At 48.7% G+C, this 22722-nt stretch overlaps 1 protein-coding gene across 1 annotated transcript in view; it reads left to right on the top strand.

Annotated features, from left to right (window-relative positions):
- The window catches only part of ANKRD13D (ankyrin repeat domain 13D), a 344260-nt gene that overhangs the window by 240709 nt on the left and 80829 nt on the right, over positions 1-22722 (top strand). The window contains exon 11 of the mRNA XM_069232941.1: positions 22157-22314. Coding sequence (XP_069089042.1) covers positions 22157-22314 — 158 coding nt within the window. The remainder of the gene's footprint in view (positions 1-22156; positions 22315-22722) is intronic.

The following is a 22722-nucleotide window of genomic DNA, read 5'->3' as shown; positions in this document are numbered from 1 at the left end:
GTGTCCCCTGAAACTTACAATACCCTTAGTGTGCTGGCTGACTGGTCTCAACCAGTGTAAGGAAATGCCTCCTTGGCATGGTTGCCCCCTGACTTTTTGCCTTTGCTGATGCTATGTTTACAATTGAAAGTGTGCTGAGGCCTGCTAACCAGGCCCCAGCACCAGTGTTCTTTCCCTAACCTGTACTTTTGTATCCACAATTGGCAGACCCTGGCATCCAGATAAGTCCCTTGTAACTGGTACTTCTAGTACCAAGGGCCCTGATGCCAAGGAAGGTCTCTAAGGGCTGCAGCATGTCTTATGCCACCCTGGAGACCTCTCACTCAGCACAGACACACTGCTTGCCAGCTTGTGTGTGCTAGTGAGGACAAAACGAGTAAGTCGACATGGCACTCCCCTCAGGGTGCCATGCCAGCCTCTCACTGCCTATGCAGTATAGGTAAGACACCCCTCTAGCAGGCCTTACAGCCCTAAGGCAGGGTGCACTATACCATAGGTGAGGGTACCAGTGCATGAGCATGGTACCCCTACAGTGTCTAAATAAAACCTTAGACATTGTAAGTGCAGGGTAGCCATAAGAGTATATGGTCTGGGAGTCTGTCAAACACGAACTCCACAGCACCATAATGGCTACACTGAAAACTGGGAAGTTTGGTATCAAACTTCTCAGCACAATAAATGCACACTGATGCCAGTGTACATTTTATTGTAAAATACACCACAGAGGGCACCTTAGAGGTGCCCCCTGAAACTTAACCGACTATCTGTGTAGGCTGACTAGTTTTAGCAGCCTGCCACAAACCGAGACATGTTGCTGGCCCCATGGGGAGAGTGCCTTTGTCACTCTGAGGCCAGTAACAAAGCCTGCACTGGGTGGAGATGCTAACACCTCTCCCAGGCAGGAATTGTCACACCTGGCGGTGAGCCTCAAAGGCTCACCTCCTTTGTGCCAACCCAGCAGGACACTCCAGCTAGTGGAGTTGCCCGCCCCCTCCGGCCAGGCCCCACTTTTGGCGGCAAGGCCGGAGAAAATAATGAGAATAACAAGGAGGAGTCACTGGCCAGTCAGGACAGCCCCTAAGGTGTCCTGAGCTGAGGTGACTCTAACTTTTAGAAATCCTCCATCTTGCAGATGGAGGATTCCCCCAATAGGGTTAGGATTGTGACCCCCTCCCCTTGGGAGGAGGCACAAAGAGGGTGTACCCACCCTCAGGGCTAGTAGCCATTGGCTACTAACCCCCCAGACCTAAACACGCCCTTAAATTTAGTATTTAAGGGCTACCCTGAACCCTAGAAAATTAGATTCCTGCAACTACAAGAAGAAGGACTGCCCAGCTGAAAACCCCTGCAGCGGAAGACCAGAAGACGACAACTGCCTTGGCTCCAGAAACTCACCGGCCTGTCTCCTGCCTTCCAAAGATCCTGCTCCAGCGACGCCTTCCAAAGGGACCAGCGACCTCGACATCCTCTGAGGACTGCCCCTGCTTCGAAAAGACAAGAAACTCCCGAGGACAGCGGACCTGCTCCAAGAAAAGCTGCAACTTTGTTTCCAGCAGCTTTAAAGAACCCTGCAAGCCCCCCGCAAGAAGCGTGAGACTTGCCACACTGCACCCGGCGACCCCGACTCGGCTGGTGGCGATCCAACACCTCAGGAGGGACCCCAGGACTACTCTGATACTGTGAGTACCAAAACCTGTCCCCCCTGAGCCCCCACAGCGCCGCCTGCAGAGGGAATCCCGAGGCTTCCCCTGACCGCGACTCTTTGAACCTAAAGTCCCGACGCCTGGGAGAGACCCTGCACCCGCAGCCCCCAGGACCTGAAGGACCGGACTTTCACTGGAGGAGTGACCCCCAGGAGTCCCTCTCCCTCGCCCAAGTGGAGGTTTCCCCGAGGAATCCCCCCCTTGCCTGCCTGCAGCGCTGAAGAGATCCCGAGATCTCTCATAGACTAACATTGAAAACCCGACGCTTGTTTCTACACTGCACCCGGCCGCCCCCGCGCTGCTGAGGGTGAAATCTCTGTGTGGACTTGTGTCCCCCCCGGTGCCCTACAAAACCCCCCTGGTCTGCCCTCCGAAGACGCGGGTACTTACCTGCAAGCAGACCGGAACCGGGGCACCCCCTTCTCTCCATTCTAGCCTATGTGTTTTGGGCACCACTTTGAACTCTGCACCTGACCGGCCCTGAGCTGCTGGTGTGGTGACTTTGGGGTTGCTCTGAACCCCCAACGGTGGGCTACCTTGGACCAAGAACTGAACCCTGTAAGTGTCCTACTTACCTGGTAAAACTAACAAAAACTTACCTCCCCCAGGAACTGTGAAAATTGCACTAAGTGTCCACTTTTAAAACAGCTATTTGTCAATAACTTGAAAAGTATACATGCAATTTTGATGATTTGAAGTTCCTAAAGTACTTACCTGCAATACCTTTCGAATGAGATATTACATGTAGAATTTGAACCTGTGGTTCTTAAAGTAAACTAAGAAAACATATTTTTCTATATAAAAACCTATTGGCTGGATTTGTCTCTGAGTGTGTGTACCTCATTTATTGTCTTGTGTATGTGCAACAAATGCTTAACACTACTCCTTGGATAAGCCTACTGCTCGACCACACTACCACAAAATAGAGCATTAGTATTATCTATTTTTACCACTATTTTACCTCTAAGGGGAACCCTTGGACTCTGTGCATGCTATTCCTTACTTTGAAATAGCACATACAGAGCCAACTTCCTACATTGGTGGATCAGCGGTGGGGTACAAGACTTTGCATTTGCTGGACTACTCAGCCAATACCTGATCACACGACAAATTCCAAAATTGTCATTAGAAATTGATTTTTGCAATTTGAAAAGTTTTCTAAATTCTTAAAAAGTCCTGCTTGGGCCTTGTGTGTTAAGTCCCTGTTTAGCATTTCTTTTAGAGTTTAAAAGTTTGTAAAAGTTTGAATTAGATTCTAGAACCAGTTGTAGATTCTTAAAAAGTATTCCAACTTTTAGAAGCAAAATGTCTAGCACAGATGTGACTGTGGTGGAACTCGACACCACACCTTACCTCCATCTTAAGATGAGGGAGCTAAGGTCACTCTGTAAAATAAAGAAAATAACAATGGGCCCCAAACCTACCAAAATACAGCTCCAGGAGCTTTTGGCAGAGTTTGAAAAGGCCAACCCCTCTGAGGGTGGCAACTCAGAGGAAGAGGATAGTGACTTGGAGGACAATTCCCCCCTACCAGTCCTATCTAGGGAAAACAGGGTCCCTCAAACCCTGACTCCTAAAATAATAGTCAGAGATGCTGGTTCCCTCACAGGAGAGACCAACACCTCTGAAATCACTGAGGATAGCCCCAGTGAAGAGGACATCCAGTTAGCCAGGATGGCCAAAAGATTGGCTTTGGAAAGACAGATCCTAGCCATAGAGAGGGAAAGACAAGAGATGGGCCTAGGACCCATCAATGGTGGCAGCAACATAAATAGGGTCAGAGATTCTCCTGACATGTTGAAAATCCCTAAAGGGATTGTAACTAAATATGAAGATGGTGATGACATCACCAAATGGTTCACAGCTTTTGAGAGGGCTTGTGTAACCAGAAAAGTGAACAGATCTCACTGGGGTGCTCTCCTTTGGGAAATGTTCACAGGAAAGTGTAGGGATAGACTCCTCACACTCTCTGGACAAGATGCAGAATCTTATGACCTCATGAAGGGTACCCTGATTGAGGGCTTTGGATTCTCCACTGAGGAGTATAGGATTAGATTCAGGGGGGCTCAAAAATCCTCGAGCCAGACCTGGGTTGACTTTGTAGACTACTCAGTGAAAACACTAGATGGTTGGATTCAAGGCAGTGGTGTAAGTAATTATGATGGGCTGTACAATTTATTTGTGAAAGAACACCTGTTAAGTAATTGTTTCAATGATAAACTGCATCAGCATCTGGTAGACCTAGGACCAATTTCTCCCCAAGAATTGGGAAAGAAGGCGGACCATTGGGTCAAGACAAGGGTGTCCAAGACTTCAACAGGGGGTGACCAAAAGAAAGGGGTCACAAAGACTCCCCAGGGGAAGGGTGATGAGACAACCAAAACTAAAAATAGTCAAGAGTCTTCTACAGGCCCCCAAAAACCTGCACAGGAGGGTGGGCCCAGAGCCTCTTCACAAAACAATGGGTACAAGGGTAAAAACTTTGATCCCAAAAAGGCCTGGTGTCATAGCTGTAAACAGCATGGACACCAAACTGGAGACAAGGCCTGTCCCAAGAAAGGTTCCACTCCAAACTCCCATCCAGGTAACACTGGTATGGCTAGTCTCCAAGTGGGATCAACAGTGTGCCCAGAGCAAATCAGGGTCCACACTGAAGCTACTCTAGTTTCTGAGGGTGGGGTGGATTTAGCCACACTAGCTGTCTGGCCGCCTAACATGCAAAAATACAGACAGCAACTCTTAATTAATGGGACTAGAATAGAGGGCCTGAGGGATACAGGTGCCAGTGTCACCATGGTGACAGAGAAACTGGTTTCCCCTGGCCAATACCTGACTGGAAAAACTTACACAGTCACCAACGCTGACAATCAGAGAAAAGTACATCCCATGGCAATGGTTACTTTAGAATGGGGAGGGGTCAATGGCCTGAAACAGGTGGTGGTCTCCTCAAATATCCCAGTGGACTGTCTGCTTGGAAATGACCTGGAGTCCTCAGCATGGGCTGAGGTAGAACTAAAAACCCATGCAGCAATGCTGGGTATCCCTGAACTGGTGTGTGTGAAAACAAGAGCACAGTGCAAGGCACAGGGTGAACAAGTAGAGCTGGAGTCTGGAAGAATGGCCCAGCCTACCAAGAGAACAGGAAAGTCAGTTGGGAAACCAACTGCAACACAGCAAAAGAAAGGGAACCTCTCTTCTCAGGAAGAAGGTCTGCCCTCTGAGGGAACTGAGCCTTTGGAGCTTGAACCTTACCAGGTTGAGCTCTTAGGCCCAGGGGGACCCTCAAGGGAGGAGCTGTGTAAGGGACAAGAAACCTGTCCCTCTCTTGAAGGCCTTAGGCAGCAAGCTGCTGAAGAGTCCAAAGGCAAGAAAAATGGAACGCATAGGGTCTATTGGGAAGATGGACTCCTGTACACTGAGGCCAGAGACCCCAAACCTGGTGCCACTAGGAGAGTGGTAGTGCCTCAGCTGTTCAGAGAGTTCATCCTAACATTGGCCCATGACATTCCCCTTGCTGGACATTTGGGACAAACCAAGACGTGGGAGAGGTTAGTCAACCACTTCTACTGGCCCAATATGTCCAACATGGTTAAGGAGTTTTGCCTCTCCTGCCCCACCTGTCAAGCCAGTGGTAAGACAGGTGGGCATCCAAAGGCCCCCCTCATTCCACTTCCAGTGGTGGGGGTTCCCTTTGAAAGAGTGGGTGTGGACATAGTTGGTCCACTGGAACCTCCCACAGCCTCAGGAAATATGTATATCCTGGTAGTAGTGGATCATGCTACCAGGTATCCTGAAGCTATTCCCCTTAGGTCGACTACTGCCCCTGCAGTAGCCAAGGCCCTCATTGGTATCTTTACCAGAGTGGGTTTCCCTAAGGAGGTGGTGTCTGACAGAGGTACCAACTTCATGTCAGCATACCTAAAGCACATGTGGAATGAGTGTGGAGTGACTTATAAATTCACTACACCATACCATCCACAAACTAATGGCTTGGTTGAGAGATTCAACAAGACATTAAAAGGCATGATCATGGGGCTCCCAGAAAAGCTCAAAAGGAGATGGAATGTCCTCTTGCCATGTCTGCTTTTCGCTTACAGAGAGGTGCCACAGAAGGGAGTAGGATTCTCACCCACAGTAGATGGAGTGATCTACTCAGACACCCTCTCTGGCCAACAGCAAGCTGATTGTAGGAGAGTCCTACAACAGTTTCCTGAACTCTTCTCCTTAACCCCTGGTCAGACACACCTGTGTACCCATGATGTGGACACAGGAGACAGCATGCCTGTCAAGAACAAAATCTTTAGACAGTCTGACCATGTTAAGGAAAGCATCAAGGTGGAAGTCCACAAGATGCTGGAATTGGGAGTAATTGAGCGCTCTGACAGCCCCTGGGCTAGCCCAGTGGTCTTAGTCCCCAAACCTCACACCAAAGATGGAAAGAAAGAGATGAGGTTTTGTGTGGACTACAGAGGGCTCAATTCTGTCACCAAGACAGATGCCCATCCAATTCCAAGAGCTGATGAGCTCATTGATAAATTAGGTGCTGCCAAATTTCTAAGTACCTTTGACTTGACAGCAGGGTACTGGCAAATAAAAATGGCACCTGGAGCAAAAGAAAAGACAGCATTCTCCACACCTGATGGGCATTATCAGTTTACTGTTATGCCCTTTGGTTTAAAGAATGCCCCTGCCACCTTCCAAAGGTTGGTGAATCAAGTCCTTGCTGGCTTGGAGTCCTTTAGCACAGCTTATCTTGATGATATTGCTGTCTTTAGCTCCACCTGGCAGGATCACCTGGTCCACCTGAGGAAGGTTTTGAAGGCTCTGCAATCTGCAGGCCTCTCTATCAAGGCATCCAAATGCCAGATAGGGCAGGGAACTGTGGTTTACTTGGGACACCTTGTAGGTGGAGGCCAAGTTCAGCCACTCCAACCCAAGATCCAGACTATTCTGGACTGGGTAGCTCCAAAAACCCAGACTCAAGTCAGGGCAGTTCGATGGCATCTGTCGCTGTAGATACGCATGTTCTGCAATAGCTCGCCATCTGGTGTTGGGCCGGAGTGTTACAAGTTGTTTTTCTTCGAAGAAGTCTTTCGAGTCACGGGACCGAGTGACTCCTCCTTTTGTCTCCATTGCGCATGGGCGTCGACTCCATCTTCGATTGTTTTTTTTCCGCCATCGGGTTCGGACGTGTTCCTGTCGCTCCGAGTTTCGGAACAGAAAAAATAGTTAATTTCGGAAGATTTTCGTCGGTATTGTTGCGTTCGGGATCGGCGTACTTAGATTCAACACCGCATCGAAGATCGAAGAGCTCCGGTGCCCTTCGGGGTAGTTTTTCGATCCTCCGTCGGGGCCTGGTCGGCCCGACCGCGTGCTGAGGAACGCCGATGGAACGGACCCCGTTCCGTTTCTGCCCCAAATGCCACAATAAATACCCCTACACAGACCAACACTTGGTCTGCAACCTGTGCCTGTCACCTGAGCACAGCGAAGACACCTGCGAGGCCTGTCGTGCGTTCCGGTCCCGAAAAACACTCCGAGACCGTCGAGCCAGAAGACTTCAAATGGCGTCCGCACCGACAGCCCGACGGGAGTTCGAGGAACAGGAAGAGGAAGGTACCTTCTCGATCCAAGACTCAGACTCCGAAGGATTCGACGATACACAAACCGTGAGTAAGACGTCGAAAACCACACAAAGAAACATTTACAAGGCCCAGGGGACGCCACTGCCACCAGCCCATGGCTCAACCCATAAAATCGGTGACCGACCGTCGGCACCGAAAAAGGCCCAAACAGTGCCGAGATCGTCCGACTCCGGTCGAGACACCGGCACGCAGCCTTCTCGGGACCGAGAAAGTGCTGGAGACAAGCCTCGACACCGAGATGCCGGTGTGGACACGGCTCGACGCCGAGACAGCGGCACCGAAACAGATCGACGCCGAGAGGTTTCGGCCCCGAAAAGGAAAAAAGTCACCTCGGAGCCGAAAAAACACGCAGACAAAGTTTCGATGCCGAAACAAACTGCAAGCGACCCAGCTTCAGGCTCTTATACAGAAGAGCACTCGCTAACCTCCCAAATGCAGAAGCATAGGTTTGAGGAAGAGCTACAAGCAACTGATGCGGACCATACGCAAAAGCGTATCTTCATTCAGCAGGGGACAGGAAAAATAAGCACCCTTCCCCCCATTAGGAGAAAGAGAAGGTTGGAGTTCCAGACGGAACAAGCACCACAACCAAAAGTGGTGAAAAGAGTTACACCACCACCCTCTCCTCCGCCCGTGATTAACGTTTCACCAGCACAAACGCCATCACACTCCCCAGCTCACACCACCATGAGCCAGGGTGACCAAGACCAGGACGCATGGGACCTATACGACGCCCCAGTGTCAGATAACAGCCCAGAGGCATACCCTACAAAACCATCTCCACCAGAAGACAGCACCGCGTACTCTCAGGTGGTGGCTAGAGCAGCACAATTTCACAACGTAAGCCTCCACTCAGAACAGGTCGAGGATGATTTCTTGTTCAACACACTCTCCTCCACCCACAGCTCCTACCAAAGCCTGCCTATGCTCCCTGGTATGCTCCGGCACGCAAAAGACATATTTAAGGACCCGGTCAAAAGTAGGGCAATCACACCAAGGGTGGAAAAAAAGTATAAGCCGCCTCCTACGGACCCGGCTTTCATCACAACACAGCTGCCACCAGACTCTGTTGTTGTAGGAGCAGCTAGGAAAAGGGCCAACTCTCACACATCTGGAGATGCACCACCCCCAGATAAAGAAAGCCGCAAGTTTGATGCAGCTGGTAAGAGAGTCGCAGCACAAGCTGCAAACCAGTGGCGCATCGCGAACTCCCAGGCACTACTTGCGCGCTATGACAGAGCCCACTGGGACGAGATGCAACATCTCATTGAACATCTGCCCAAAGACTTCCAAAATAGGGCAAAACAAGTGGTTGAGGAGGGACAGGCCATCTCCAACAACCAGATCCGCTCCTCCATGGACGCTGCAGACACAGCTGCACGGACAATTAATACATCTGTAACTATCAGAAGGCATGCATGGCTCCGAACGTCTGGATTTAAACCAGAGATTCAACAAGCAGTTCTCAATATGCCTTTTAATGAAAAAGAACTGTTCGGTCCAGAAGTGGACACAGCGATTGAGAAACTCAAAAAAGATACGGACACTGCCAAAGCCATGGGCGCACTCTACTCCCCGCAGAGCAGAGGGAATTACAGCTCATTCCGTAAAACGCCCTTTCGAGGGGGGTTTCGGGGTCAAAGCACACAAGCCAGCACCTCACAAGCCACACCGTCCAGTTACCAAGGACAGTATAGAGGAGGTTTTCGGGGACAATATAGAGGAGGGCAATTCCCTAGAAATAGAGGAAGATTCCAAAGCCCCAAAACCCCTACTACTAAACAGTGACTCACATGTCACTCACCCCCTCCACACAACACCAGTGGGGGGACGAATAGGTCATTATTACAGAGCATGGGAGAAAATCACTACAGACACTTGGGTTCTAGCAATTATCCAACATGGTTACTGCATAGAATTTCTACAGTTCCCTCCAAACATACCACCAAAAGCACAAAATTTAACAACACACCATTCCAATCTCCTAGAGATAGAAGTGCAGGCACTATTGCAAAAGAATGCAATCGAATTAGTGCCAAACACACAAATAAACACAGGAGTTTACTCACTGTACTTTCTGATACCAAAGAAGGACAAAACACTGAGACCAATCCTAGACCTCAGAGTAGTCAACACTTTCATCAAATCAGACCACTTCCACATGGTCACACTACAAGAAGTATTGCCATTGCTAAAGCTGCACGACTACATGGCAACTTTAGACCTCAAGGATGCTTATTTCCATATACCAATACACCCATCGCACAGGAAATACCTAAGGTTTGTATTCAAAGGAATACATTACCAATTCAAGGTACTGCCTTTCGGATTAACAACCGCACCAAGAGTCTTTACCAAATGTCTAGCGGTAGTCGCTGCACACATCAGAAGGCAGCAAATACATGTGTTCCCATATCTAGACGACTGGCTAATCAAGGCCCATTCGTTAATAGAGTGCTCAAATCACACAAATCATATCATACAAACCCTCTTCAAACTAGGGTTCACCGTCAATTTCACAAAATCCAAAATTCTGCCACGCAAGGTACAACAATACCTGGGAGCCATAATAGACACATCAAAAGGAGTAGCCACTCCAAGTCCACAAAGAATTCAAAATTTCAACACCATCATACAACGCATGTATCCAACACAAAAGATACAAGCAAAGATGGTATTACAACTCCTAGGCATGATGTCATCATGCATAGCCATTGTCCCAAACGCAAGACTGCACATGAGGCCCTTACAACAATGCCTAGCATCACAGTGGTCTCAAGCACAGGGTCACCTTCTAGATCTGGTGTTAATAGACCGCCAAACTTACCTCTCGCTTCTGTGGTGGAACAACATAAATTTAAACAAGGGGCGGCCTTTCCAAGACCCAGTGCCACAATACGTAATAACAACAGATGCTTCCATGACAGGGTGGGGAGCACACCTCGATCAACACAGCATACAAGGACAATGGAACGTACATCAAACAAAACTGCATATCAATCACCTAGAACTTCTTGCAGTTTTTCAAGCACTAAAAGCTTTCCAACCAATAATAGTTCACAAATACATTCTCGTCAAAACAGACAACATGACAACAATGTATTATCTAAACAAGCAGGGAGGGACGCACTCCACGCAGTTAAGCCTGTTAGCACAAAAAATTTGGCATTGGGCAATTCACAACCAAATTCGCCTAATTGCACAGTTTATACCAGGGATACAAAATCAACTCGCAGACAATCTCTCTCGAGATCACCAACAGGTCCACGAATGGGAAATTCACCCCCAAATACTGAACACTTATTTCAAACTCTGGGGAACACCTCAGATAGACTTGTTTGCGACAAGGGAGAACGCAAAATGCCAAAACTTCGCATCCAGATACCCACACAAACAATCCCAAGGCAATGCCCTATGGATGAACTGGTCAGGGATATTTGCTTACGCTTTTCCTCCTCTCCCTCTCCTTCCTTACCTGGTAAACAAACTCAGTCAAAGCAAACTCAAACTCATATTGATAGCACCAACTTGGGCAAGGCAACCCTGGTACACAACGCTGCTAGACCTATCAGTGGTACCCTGCATCAAATTGCCCAACAGGCCAGATCTGTTGACACAGCACAACCAAAAGATCAGACACCCAGATCCAGCATCGCTGAATCTAGCAATCTGGCTCCTGAAATCCTAGAATTCGGGCACTTACAACTTACCCAAGAATGTATGGAAGTCATAAAACAAGCAAGAAGGCCATCCACCAGGCACTGCTATGCAAGTAAATGGAAGAGGTTTGTTTGCTACTGCCATATTAATCAAATACAACCATTACACACAACTCCAGAACATGTAGTGGGTTACTTGCTTCACTTACAAAAATCTAACCTGGCTTTCTCTTCCATTAAGATTCACCTTGCAGCAATATCTGCATACCTGCAGACTACCTATTCAACTTCCATATATAAAATACCAGTCATTAAAGCATTCATGGAGGGCCTTAGGAGAATTATACCACCAAGAACACTACCTGTTCCTTCATGGAACCTAAATGTTGTCCTAACTAGACTTATGGGTCCACCTTTTGAACCCATGCACTCCTGCGACATACAGTTCCTAACCTGGAAGGTGGCATTTCTCATCGCCATTACTTCCCTGAGAAGAGTAAGCGAGATTCAGGCGTTTACTATACAGGAACCTTTTATACAACTACACAAAAATAAAGTCGTCCTAAGGACCAATCCTAAATTTTTGCCAAAGGTTATTTCACCGTTCCATCTAAATCAAACAGTGGAACTTCCGGTGTTCTTTCCACAGCCAGATACCGTAGCTGAAAGGGCACTACATACATTAGATGTCAAAAGAGCATTAATGTATTACATTGAAAGAACAAAGAACATCAGAAAGACTAAACAACTCTTTATTGCATTTCAAAAACCTCATGCAGGAAACCCAATTTCAAAACAAGGTATAGCCAGATGGATAGTTAAATGCATCCAAATCTGCTACCTTAAAGCTAAACGACAGCTGCCCATTACACCAAGGGCACACTCAACCAGAAAGAAAGGTGCTACCATGGCCTTTCTAGGAAACATCCCAATGCAAGAAATATGTAAGGCAGCCACATGGTCTACGCCTCACACATTCACCAAGCACTACTGTGTAGACGTGTTATCCGCACAACAAGCCACAGTAGGTCAAGCTGTATTAAGGACATTATTTCAGACTACTTCCACTCCTACAGGCTGATCCACCGCTTTTGGGGAAATAACTGCTTACTAGTCTATTGCAGAACATGCGTATCTACAGCGACAGATGCCATCGAACTGAAAATGTCACTTACCCAGTGTACATCTGTTCGTGGCATCAGTCGCAGTAGATTCGCATGTGCCCACCCGCCTCCCCGGGAGCCTGTAGCAGTTTGGAAGTTACCTTCAATTATTTATATATGTATCATCTCAACCTTAAATAAGTGCATACTTAGTCACTCCATTGCATGGGCACTATTACTACAATTCAACTCCTACCTCACCCTCTGCGGGGAAAAACAATCGAAGATGGAGTCGACGCCCATGCGCAATGGAGACAAAAGGAGGAGTCACTCGGTCCCGTGACTCGAAAGACTTCTTCGAAGAAAAACAACTTGTAACACTCCGGCCCAACACCAGATGGCGAGCTATTGCAGAACATGCGAATCTACTGCGACTGATGCCACGAACAGATGTACACTGGGTAAGTGACATTTTCATTCCTTGGCTTGACTGGGTATTACAGGAGGTTTGTGAAGGGATATGGATCCATTGTGACAGCCCTCACTGAACTCACCTCCAAGAAAATGCCCAAGAAAGTAAACTGGACTGTGGAATGCCAACAGGCCTTTGACACCCTGAAACAGGCAATGTGCTCAGCACCAGTTCTCAAAGCTCCAGATTATTCTAAGCAGTTCATTGTGCAGACTGATGCCTCTGAACATGGGATAGGGGCAGTTTTGTCCCAAACAAATGATGATGGCCTTGACCAGCCTGTTGCTTTCATTAGCAGGAGGTTACTCCCCAGGGAGCAGCGTTGGAGTGCCATTGAGAGGGAGGCCTTTGCTGTGGTTTGGTCCCTGAAGAAGCTGAGACCATACCTCTTTGGGACTCACTTCCTAGTTCAAACTGACCACAGACCTCTCAAATGGCTGATGCAAATGAAAGGTGAAAACCCTAAACTGTTGAGGTGGTCCATCTCCCTACAGGGAATGGACTTTATAGTGGAACACAGACCTGGGACTGCCCATGCCAATGCAGATGGCCTTTCCAGGTTCTTCCACTTAGAAAATGAAGACTCTCTTGGGAAAGGTTAGTCTCATCCTCTTTCGTTTGGGGGGGGGGTTGTGTAAGGAAATGCCTCCTTGGCATGGTTGCCCCCTGACTTTTTGCCTTTGCTGATGCTATGTTTACAATTGAAAGTGTGCTGAGGCCTGCTAACCAGGCCCCAGCACCAGTGTTCTTTCCCTAACCTGTACTTTTGTATCCACAATTGGCAGACCCTGGCATCAAGATAAGTCCCTTGTAACTGGTACTTCTAGTACCAAGGGCCCTGATGCCAAGGAAGGTCTCTAAGGGCTGCAGCATGTCTTATGCCACCCTGGAGACCTCTCACTCAGCACAGACACACTGCTTGCCAGCTTGTGTGTGCTAGTGAGGACAAAACGAGTAAGTCGACATGGCACTCCCCTCAGGGTGCCATGCCAGCCTCTCACTGCCTATGCAGTATAGGTAAGACACCCCTCTAGCAGGCCTTACAGCCCTAAGGCAGGGTGCACTATACCATAGGTGAGGGTACCAGTGCATGAGCATGGTACCCCTACAGTGTCTAAATAAAACCTTAGACATTGTAAGTGCAGGGTAGCCATAAGAGTATATGGTCTGGGAGTCTGTCAAACACGAACTCCACAGCACCATAATGGCTACACTGAAAACTGGGAAGTTTGGTATCAAACTTCTCAGCACAATAAATGCACACTGATGCCAGTGTACATTTTATTGTAAAATACACCACAGAGGGCACCTTAGAGGTGCCCCCTGAAACTTAACCGACTATCTGTGTAGGCTGACTAGTTTTAGCAGCCTGCCACAAACCGAGACATGTTGCTGGCCCCATGGGGAGAGTGCCTTTGTCACTCTGAGGCCAGTAACAAAGCCTGCACTGGGTGGAGATGCTAACACCTCTCCCAGGCAGGAATTGTCACACCTGGCGGTGAGCCTCAAAGGCTCACCTCCTTTGTGCCAACCCAGCAGGACACTCCAGCTAGTGGAGTTGCCCGCCCCCTCCGGCCAGGCCCCACTTTTGGCGGCAAGGCCGGAGAAAATAATGAGAATAACAAGGAGGAGTCACTGGCCAGTCAGGACAGCCCCTAAGGTGTCCTGAGCTGAGGTGACTCTAACTTTTAGAAATCCTCCATCTTGCCGATGGAGGATTCCCCCAATAGGGTTAGGATTGTGACCCCCTCCCCTTGGGAGGAGGCACAAAGAGGGTGTACCCACCCTCAGGGCTAGTAGCCATTGGCTACTAACCCCCCAGACCTAAACACGCCCTTAAATTTAGTATTTAAGGGCTACCCTGAACCCTAGAAAATTAGATTCCTGCAACTACAAGAAGAAGGACTGCCCAGCTGAAAACCCCTGCAGCGGAAGACCAGAAGACGACAACTGCCTTGGCTCCAGAAACTCACCGGCCTGTCTCCTGCCTTCCAAAGATCCTGCTCCAGCGACGCCTTCCAAAGGGACCAGCGACCTCGACATCCTCTGAGGACTGCCCCTGCTTCGAAAAGACAAGAAACTCCCGAGGACAGCGGACCTGCTCCAAGAAAAGCTGCAACTTTGTTTCCAGCAGCTTTAAAGAACCCTGCAAGCCCCCCGCAAGAAGCGTGAGACTTGCCACACTGCACCCGGCGACCCCGACTCGGCTGGTGGCGATCCAACACCTCAGGAGGGACCCCAGGACTACTCTGATACTGTGAGTACCAAAACCTGTCCCCCCTGAGCCCCCACAGCGCCGCCTGCAGAGGGAATCCCGAGGCTTCCCCTGACCGCGACTCTTTGAACCTAAAGTCCCGACGCCTGGGAGAGACCCTGCACCCGCAGCCCCCAGGACCTGAAGGACCGGACTTTCACTGGAGGAGTGACCCCCAGGAGTCCCTCTCCCTCGCCCAAGTGGAGGTTTCCCCGAGGAATCCCCCCCTTGCCTGCCTGCAGCGCTGAAGAGATCCCGAGATCTCTCATAGACTAACATTGAAAACCCGACGCTTGTTTCTACACTGCACCCGGCCGCCCCCGCGCTGCTGAGGGTGAAATCTCTGTGTGGACTTGTGTCCCCCCCGGTGCCCTACAAAACCCCCCTGGTCTGCCCTCCGAAGACGCGGGTACTTACCTGCAAGCAGACCGGAACCGGGGCACCCCCTTCTCTCCATTCTAGCCTATGTGTTTTGGGCACCACTTTGAACTCTGCACCTGACCGGCCCTGAGCTGCTGGTGTGGTGACTTTGGGGTTGCTCTGAACCCCCAACGGTGGGCTACCTTGGACCAAGAACTGAACCCTGTAAGTGTCCTACTTACCTGGTAAAACTAACAAAAACTTACCTCCCCCAGGAACTGTGAAAATTGCACTGTGTCCACTTTTAAAACAGCTATTTGTCAATAACTTGAAAAGTATACATGCAATTTTGATGATTTGAAGTTCCTAAAGTACTTACCTGCAATACCTTTCGAATGAGATATTACATGTAGAATTTGAACCTGTGGTTCTTAAAGTAAACTAAGAAAAGATATTTTTCTATATAAAAACCTATTGGCTGGATTTGTCTCTGAGTGTGTGTACCTCATTTATTGTCTTGTGTATGTGCAACAAATGCTTAACACTACTCCTTGGATAAGCCTACTGCTCGACCACACTACCACAAAATAGAGCATTAGTATTATCTATTTTTACCACTATTTTACCTCTAAGGGGAACCCTTGGACTCTGTGCATGCTATTCCTTACTTTGAAATAGCACATACAGAGCCAACTTCCTACAACCAGCCTTCCACCACAGACCGGTTTCTGACCCTCTTCAGATGAGAGCCAGCACTCACAAGGCCAGAAACAATGCCTGCTCCGTAGGAAGGAGTTATCACCTCCTCCAGCAGGGTGGCTAGAAAGTCTGCCTAGCAATGCCAGCGACTTCAAAGTCCCTTTTGCCTTTAATATGTGACCTCTGCTTCCCCCCGACCTGGGAGTTGCCACCCACTGCCCTGAGGCACCAGGACCGGCAGGAAATTAGCTATGCAAGGAGGTGCGTTGCACTACCAGGCTAGACACACCCGTAAGGTGGGCAGCCGGATGTGCTTTACGAAAGAAGAGTTCCACCATCTCATCTTTGATGGAACTAGGAACTCTGGGACAAGGTAATGCGCTCTCCCCAGAGGCAGTGGTCATTTAGGGACTGTAGACACCCCAGGGGTAAGTAGCCCATTGGCTACTACTACACAGCACTCCTCTTAAGTCCCCTAAATTCAGTATTTAGGTGTCCCCCTGAAACCAGGACTTTAGATGTGTCTGTCTGAAGAAGAAGTAGGACAAAGAAGAGCTGACCAACGCAAGAATTGAGAACAAGCTGGACTTTTGACACCAAATGATGCCTACTTTCTGCTGTCCAAACAATCACACGGACCTGACTAGTCCTGCAGCCTTGCATCTCCCAAAAGTCTCAGAGGGCTGCCAGCACTTTGTAAACCAGCAATCATCTCCCTTGGAGTGGAGGAGCCAATTGCCTGCAACCTGCAGGCACCAACCACTATGCAGGTCCACCGATCTGCTAACCACCGGGTCCAAAGATGCAGTAGCTACCCAGGAGGAGGTCACCGTGCTCCAAAAGGACAGACCCGTCTCCCCACGAAGTTTGGAGATGCCAAGCCCACCAGGAGGCGCCCTGTTCCAATACTCAATGTACTGGAGCAGTTGCAAGCACCAAGGCTTGTTTGTGTCTGATCCAGACACCACTGCCGCAAAAAGACCTGCACCCGAGGGACAACAGAATTGACAAAGCTGCCCACGAGAGTGGCCCAACTGTCTTTTTCGGCCCCCTGTGCAGGTCTAACTAAGCACTAGACCAGCTGACGAAAACCCTCTGCACTCGAACGCCCTCACCGTGTTCTTGACTGTCGACTGTGCCCCTTGCTTCCAGGACCCTAACGAACTGAGCTCCCCGTTGGGAGCTTCTAAACTTGTCCCAAAGTCTCCCTCTGCAGCCTGTTTCTAGGCGCCCCCCTTCTTCAAGAACCATAGGGCTCCTAACCCATCCAGTACCCGGACTCCCCGGGGCAGATAAAACTGAACTGCTGGTGTTTCTTCTAACCTTGCTCCTGCTAGCACCCTATGACATAAGGGGGACCCACCAAGATACTTCTGCAGATACTCGTATGCAGTAGATAGAGTTTACCCGCTGAAAGTCATTACTGCAGACCCGCCGTACGTTGTTTGGTGCAGTTCGGTGTTTAGACCCCGAGACACGCGTGGCTGCAGGGAAAGCATTCAACTCGGTCGAGTGGGGCTTGATGCTCGTGGTCCTGAGGCGCACAGGATGATGTCGGTGATGTCTTCCTGCAGATAATAATGGTTCTCTGCACGCAGTCGACTGCCTGAGTCCGGGTTGAAGACATTGTCACCGCTCCCATTGTTATCTCGAGGGGCACCAGGTAGGGGTACCCCCTGTCTCCGCTGTTAGGTGCGCAGGTGGCAGAACCACCGGAGTGTGCGTCTTGGGAGTACCACACATCGTGGCTTGGGATTTCTAGGCTATAACGTGATCATTTTTACATATGCAGACGCCACATTACTGTGCATTAGAAACCCCAAATGTAATCTCACTCCAGTAGTATGCGAGGTTGTGCGATTCTCTGCAATATTTGCTTGTGCAGATCTAGCAGTTGTTGCTTGATAACTATGGCAGAGCAATCCAGAAAGTCACGGAGGCAGTGGACTGTTATCTCTGGCCAGATGCATAAGCATCATGAAATTGGTAGTGTTGCCTCGATTTCTCTTACTGTTCTAGAATATCCTGATGCTCTTGCCCGAAGCAGTGATAGGCAGTCTTTGGCCCCTCATGGTCTGTCTAGCAAGGGGCGAGAAACAGCCACGAGTTCGTTGGTAGACCCTAACCCTGCCCGATGCTATGGGGGCGTTAAATGCCCCTGATCTGGAAGCCTACTACATGGTGGCACAACGCATGTTCACACATTATTGGCTCAATGGCTCACGTGACTTGCCACGTTTGCGGCTGGCGCGTGGTGCTGCGCGCACGTGGCCTCAGACGCTGTTTGAGCCCTGCACGGCGTCACGCGCTCCTAGACTCTGACCATAATGGTACATTCTTAGCATTGTCTTTCAGAGCGGCAGCCTGGGACCTGCTGTACCCTCCACGTGTGCCTTTGGAATGGTGGCCATGGTTCCCATTGAGTTAGGAGTAGGGGACTGGGTGTGCACACTATGGGCGATTTCTTCACTGATGCAAAGTAAGCTTGGGTGGTGCTTCCGGACTATCCTTTCTTAACTCCATTACTATAGAGCGCTGCATGGAGTGCGGGCGATGCTGCTGTGGAACCCCCTGAGATGCTTGCATTGTCCTCACGTATCCAGACTAAGGCCCCCTGTCGTCTGGTAGCTAGGATGTATGCGTTCGCCAGGCTGCCTGCAGGCTGGGAGTCTCTAGAGTCAGACTCGAGTGGCAGCAGGACTTGGGAATAGTCATTAGTGATGAGCAAAGAAGTACAGCTTCTCGGTAGTGGATACCCCCTAGCTGAATAGCAGAGCTAGGCTCTTGCACTTCAGGTATGTCGATAGAGTATACTACGTGCCGGCTTTCCTGTATAGATATGGATTATGTAAGAGTGTGGGCTGCTCGCGCTGCAGTGAGGCAGACGCTGGCTTTGCACATCTTGCCGGGCTCTGCCCCGGAGTGCAGGAGTTCTGGCGTGCCGTGTCCAGGGATCTAGAGGCTATTACTGGCTATCACTGCTGGAAATGCTGGGTTATAACAGAGACGCGCTGGGGATGTTAGCGGATTGGTGGCCATTGGCTTGCTGCTCGCGAGACGTCAGGTGGCAATCCGTTGGGCCTGAGACCCGCTTCTGACTTTGAAAGGGTGGCACACGGATATGGCCTACTGTAACACAATACAGAGAACTACTGGTGCCTTAGAGCCGCCCTAGAGACATTTGGGGGCCATGCCAGCTTTACCTAGCTAGCATTGCGGAGGGGGAACCAGCAGGCGAGCAGTACATCGGATGAATGATGGCTCTAGTATGCATCCCTTCTTTGAATGATGCTACTGATGTCATACAGTGCTTGTGAATCTGGTCCCACTGAACCTGGTGATGGGGGGGCTTTGGCCGTGCCTAAATTATTTAGAACACCCAGGTGGGTGGGTGGTTCCTCTGCCATTTTAAGTTTGAGCGCCCTGACTGTGAATGTAACAGGTCCTTTCCCTTCTTTTCTTTGGTAATGTGAGTTCACACTGCTCGTGTAAATGTACTTGTAGCCGTGCCAGTGCTGCTGTGCTCTGCCTTGTGTTTCATGCAACATTTAAAATAAAGTCTAAAAAAGAATGGAAAAAAAATTCATTACAGCAGCACATTGGTGTATTTTATTTACCTCACTGTGAACAAAAACTCTACAACAGTACTTACTTTATTTTGAGGACTTCTGGGGTCGAAACATAATATAAAAGTGTTGTACTTTTCTAAAATTGGTCTCTAGTTTATTCTTGAGTGTGTGTCTCATTCATTGATTCTGTGTATTCAACAAATGCTTAGCATTGCCCTCTGATAAGCCTACACTGCTCGCCCATACTACCACATTTACTTTACCCTCCGTCAGTCAGGAAGGGTTGCCTGTACTACCTGCATGGTGTGCCCCTGCATTGGTACACTGCATACATAGCCAGCCTCCCACAATGACCCGCATAGGCATTTAGCCCCTTTCTGTATCTCAAAAAAAGCATGCAAATCTGTAAGAAGAGAGAATTTTGGCCTTCAGTCAAATATTTCCTCCCAGGATTCGGTCTGGCTGTGTGCCCCAGACCTGCAGGGTGTTTATTTACTCATCCCATTTTACAGCAACATTGGAAATTCCTGAGGTTTGTGGCGGACAGCAACCACTTCCAGTACAAAGTTCTACCATTCGGACTGATCCCAGTGCCAAGGTCTCTCTGGTGGGGACCACATTCCTGAAAGGTCAAAAAATGTTTAATCTTTTACCTGGACAATTGCGTGGCCCCGACATCAGTTATGTTATATTTATCGTAGGAAGAACGAAGCCAGGGTAATCAAAGTGCATAAAATAATATTTAATGTTATGTAGTCTAATATTTATCTATGAAGCTTATTGATTGGAAATGCAGAAGGAGCCACTAATATGTAAGGACACAAATCACAGTACAGTATTCATCCTACAGACGAGTGTTCAGACTGAACATATATTATATAGGGTTTATGCAATAATGAGCATAACATCACTAAACGGAACAGTCAGTACAGTGTAGAACAGTTAAAAAAAAGTCCATGTTTCGGCCACTCTTGATAGCTTTACTGGACTATCATTAGCACAAGAGTAATTTAGTCTCCTCATGGTAGCTGGGAAATGCTCCTGAGTGTTTTAGCTTCTTCGTCTGACGGCGAGTCAATGAGGAAGAGTCCCAGTATCCCAACTAGTCTGGAGATGGACAGACCATCTGCAAATGACACCAGACTTGGAACTGTCACTGCTGTGACGAGATAACTTGATTGCTGTCTTGCGACAGTGGAATTAATTCATTGTGGTAATTCCTGGTAGTGGTGCCTGTGACTGATTGTATTTCAATCCCCAAATAAAACTGGATTATAAACCCAGTGCATTGACGACTTGGAATGTTTACGCTGCATTCAGTTTGTCATTGGTGGGTCTGCATGGTGTTCTTCACTTTTGGCTGTATGACTTTCCGGCTCGTGGCCTTGCTGCATTGTCAAGCGCGAAGGTAGTGTCAGCTTTGAGAATCTACGGCTCATCTGGAAGGTGTATTACCCTCTTTGTAGGATTTTATCCCCAGTTTCCCCAGAAGATGGGTCTGTTTGTGAGACCAACTGCACCTGCTTGTCCACCCAACTGCAACATGTGTATTCTTGTGTTCTGATCAAGCATGCCCGAACCAAATTTGGCAGTAGCATGGTGGCACAAGAACCAAGCCAGCCTGAGAAAGATACACTTACACTCTGCACAGCCTACACCAGGCAGACATGCAGCACCTAGGTTGCAGTGACCAACACAGGTGTTGTAATGCAGCGCAGAGATTGCATTAACAAACACTGGTGTTGACAGGCGGTACCCAGGCCGTATTAATCAACTCTGGAGTTGATATGCAGCCCGATGGCTTCATTAACAAATACATGTGTTGCAAATGTATGCGCTTTGATTTGGGATGCTTCTGCCAAAAATAAGTTACGTTGACTATTCTGGGCAGAAGCTTGTTACTGTGAACTATTACATTTTACAGAACTATTGATCCTGCAAGTGTATAAAAGTCCTGTATTTTTTATAATACCTTAGAACTTATTGACTATTTAGTGTATTGTGTGTTATTCAGCTGATGGAATCTGTTTCTAAACTTGCATCACCATGAAAGGAGAAGCCTTGACTGTCATACCTTGAGCCTCTTAAAACTGGAAGGCCAAAGAGGAGATACCTATCATTTCTGTAAGCATGACAGTATTCCTGGGTTTCCAGAGACAGGAGACAACAAAGGTGGCAAAGATTACCTGGTACCTCATAATCCCCACAATACTGGTGTAACATCCTCCCTTCTTTTAGGGGTCAACGGTGTAATGTCTAGACTCGTCTAGCAGGTAATGTTGTTTTGTTATGGTTGGTGCTCACATTCCCAGATCCTGCTTCTTAGATCATGGTGTTTTGTGCTGACTGTAATCTGCTCTTCCAGGGCAGTAAGGCTACCAGTCCATGATGATCCTTCGCTTCTCTATCAGTTGATGGTGTTTTGCTATGGATACAGCCTACTGTCCAGTGCCAAGGATGCTGTTTGCCCATCCTGCACCAGACTTCCCCTCTCAAGTGATTGTGTTTTGTTAGAGGTATTTTCTGCTTGTGGACGACAAAGATCCCGCTTGTCCTTGCTCTGCCCAGACCCTGGTGCTCCCCTACTCTGCATCTTTAGGATTGTGATAAGTTGTTATGGATACCTTCTACTTTTTGGGAGCAGAGATGCTGCTTTTCCAGGATGTGCCTTGATTTTGATTCTCACCGGCAGGTTCAAGGCGACGCTCTGGCTCTGCGAGGATCACCCCCTCTCCCTGGTCGAACAGGTTACCCCCATCATTGACCTCATGGCGATCAGCAATGCCCACTTCGCAAAGCTCCGCGACTTCATCATGCTGCGGCTGCCACCAGGATTTCCTGTAAAGATTGGTAAGAGAGGGCAAAGAGGGATGATTGGACAATAGGAAGGTGCGGGGAAAGGTGTGAAAGAATGGCCTTTGACAGGGGGCCAAGGAGATGAATGAGGACATTGGACAAAATGGCTGAGAGAGGAAGATATGAAATTGTGAATGCCAAGTATAAGTTCAGAGGTAATAGGATAAAAGCTTTTAAGTACAAACAACAAGAGCTAAAAAGGACGATGGAGAAGGAGGGAGTTTGTCTAAATAGGGATGAGAAGGGGCCAGTTGGAGATGTGAGAGCAGGGGGTCTGGAATTGAGGACGATGGGTAAAGAGAACGGAAGACATATTGATTGTATATTGAACTTTCAGGAATAAAAGGCACAGAATCACGTTCAATGAAACGGAGGAAAGACTGAAATCCAGCGCCCATTCAG

The sequence above is a fragment of the Pleurodeles waltl genome, chromosome 4_2 (genome assembly GCF_031143425.1).
Source record: "Pleurodeles waltl isolate 20211129_DDA chromosome 4_2, aPleWal1.hap1.20221129, whole genome shotgun sequence".
NCBI classification, from domain to species: Eukaryota; Metazoa; Chordata; class Amphibia; order Caudata; family Salamandridae; genus Pleurodeles; species Pleurodeles waltl.
This window is presented reverse-complemented; position numbering and strand designations above follow the sequence as displayed.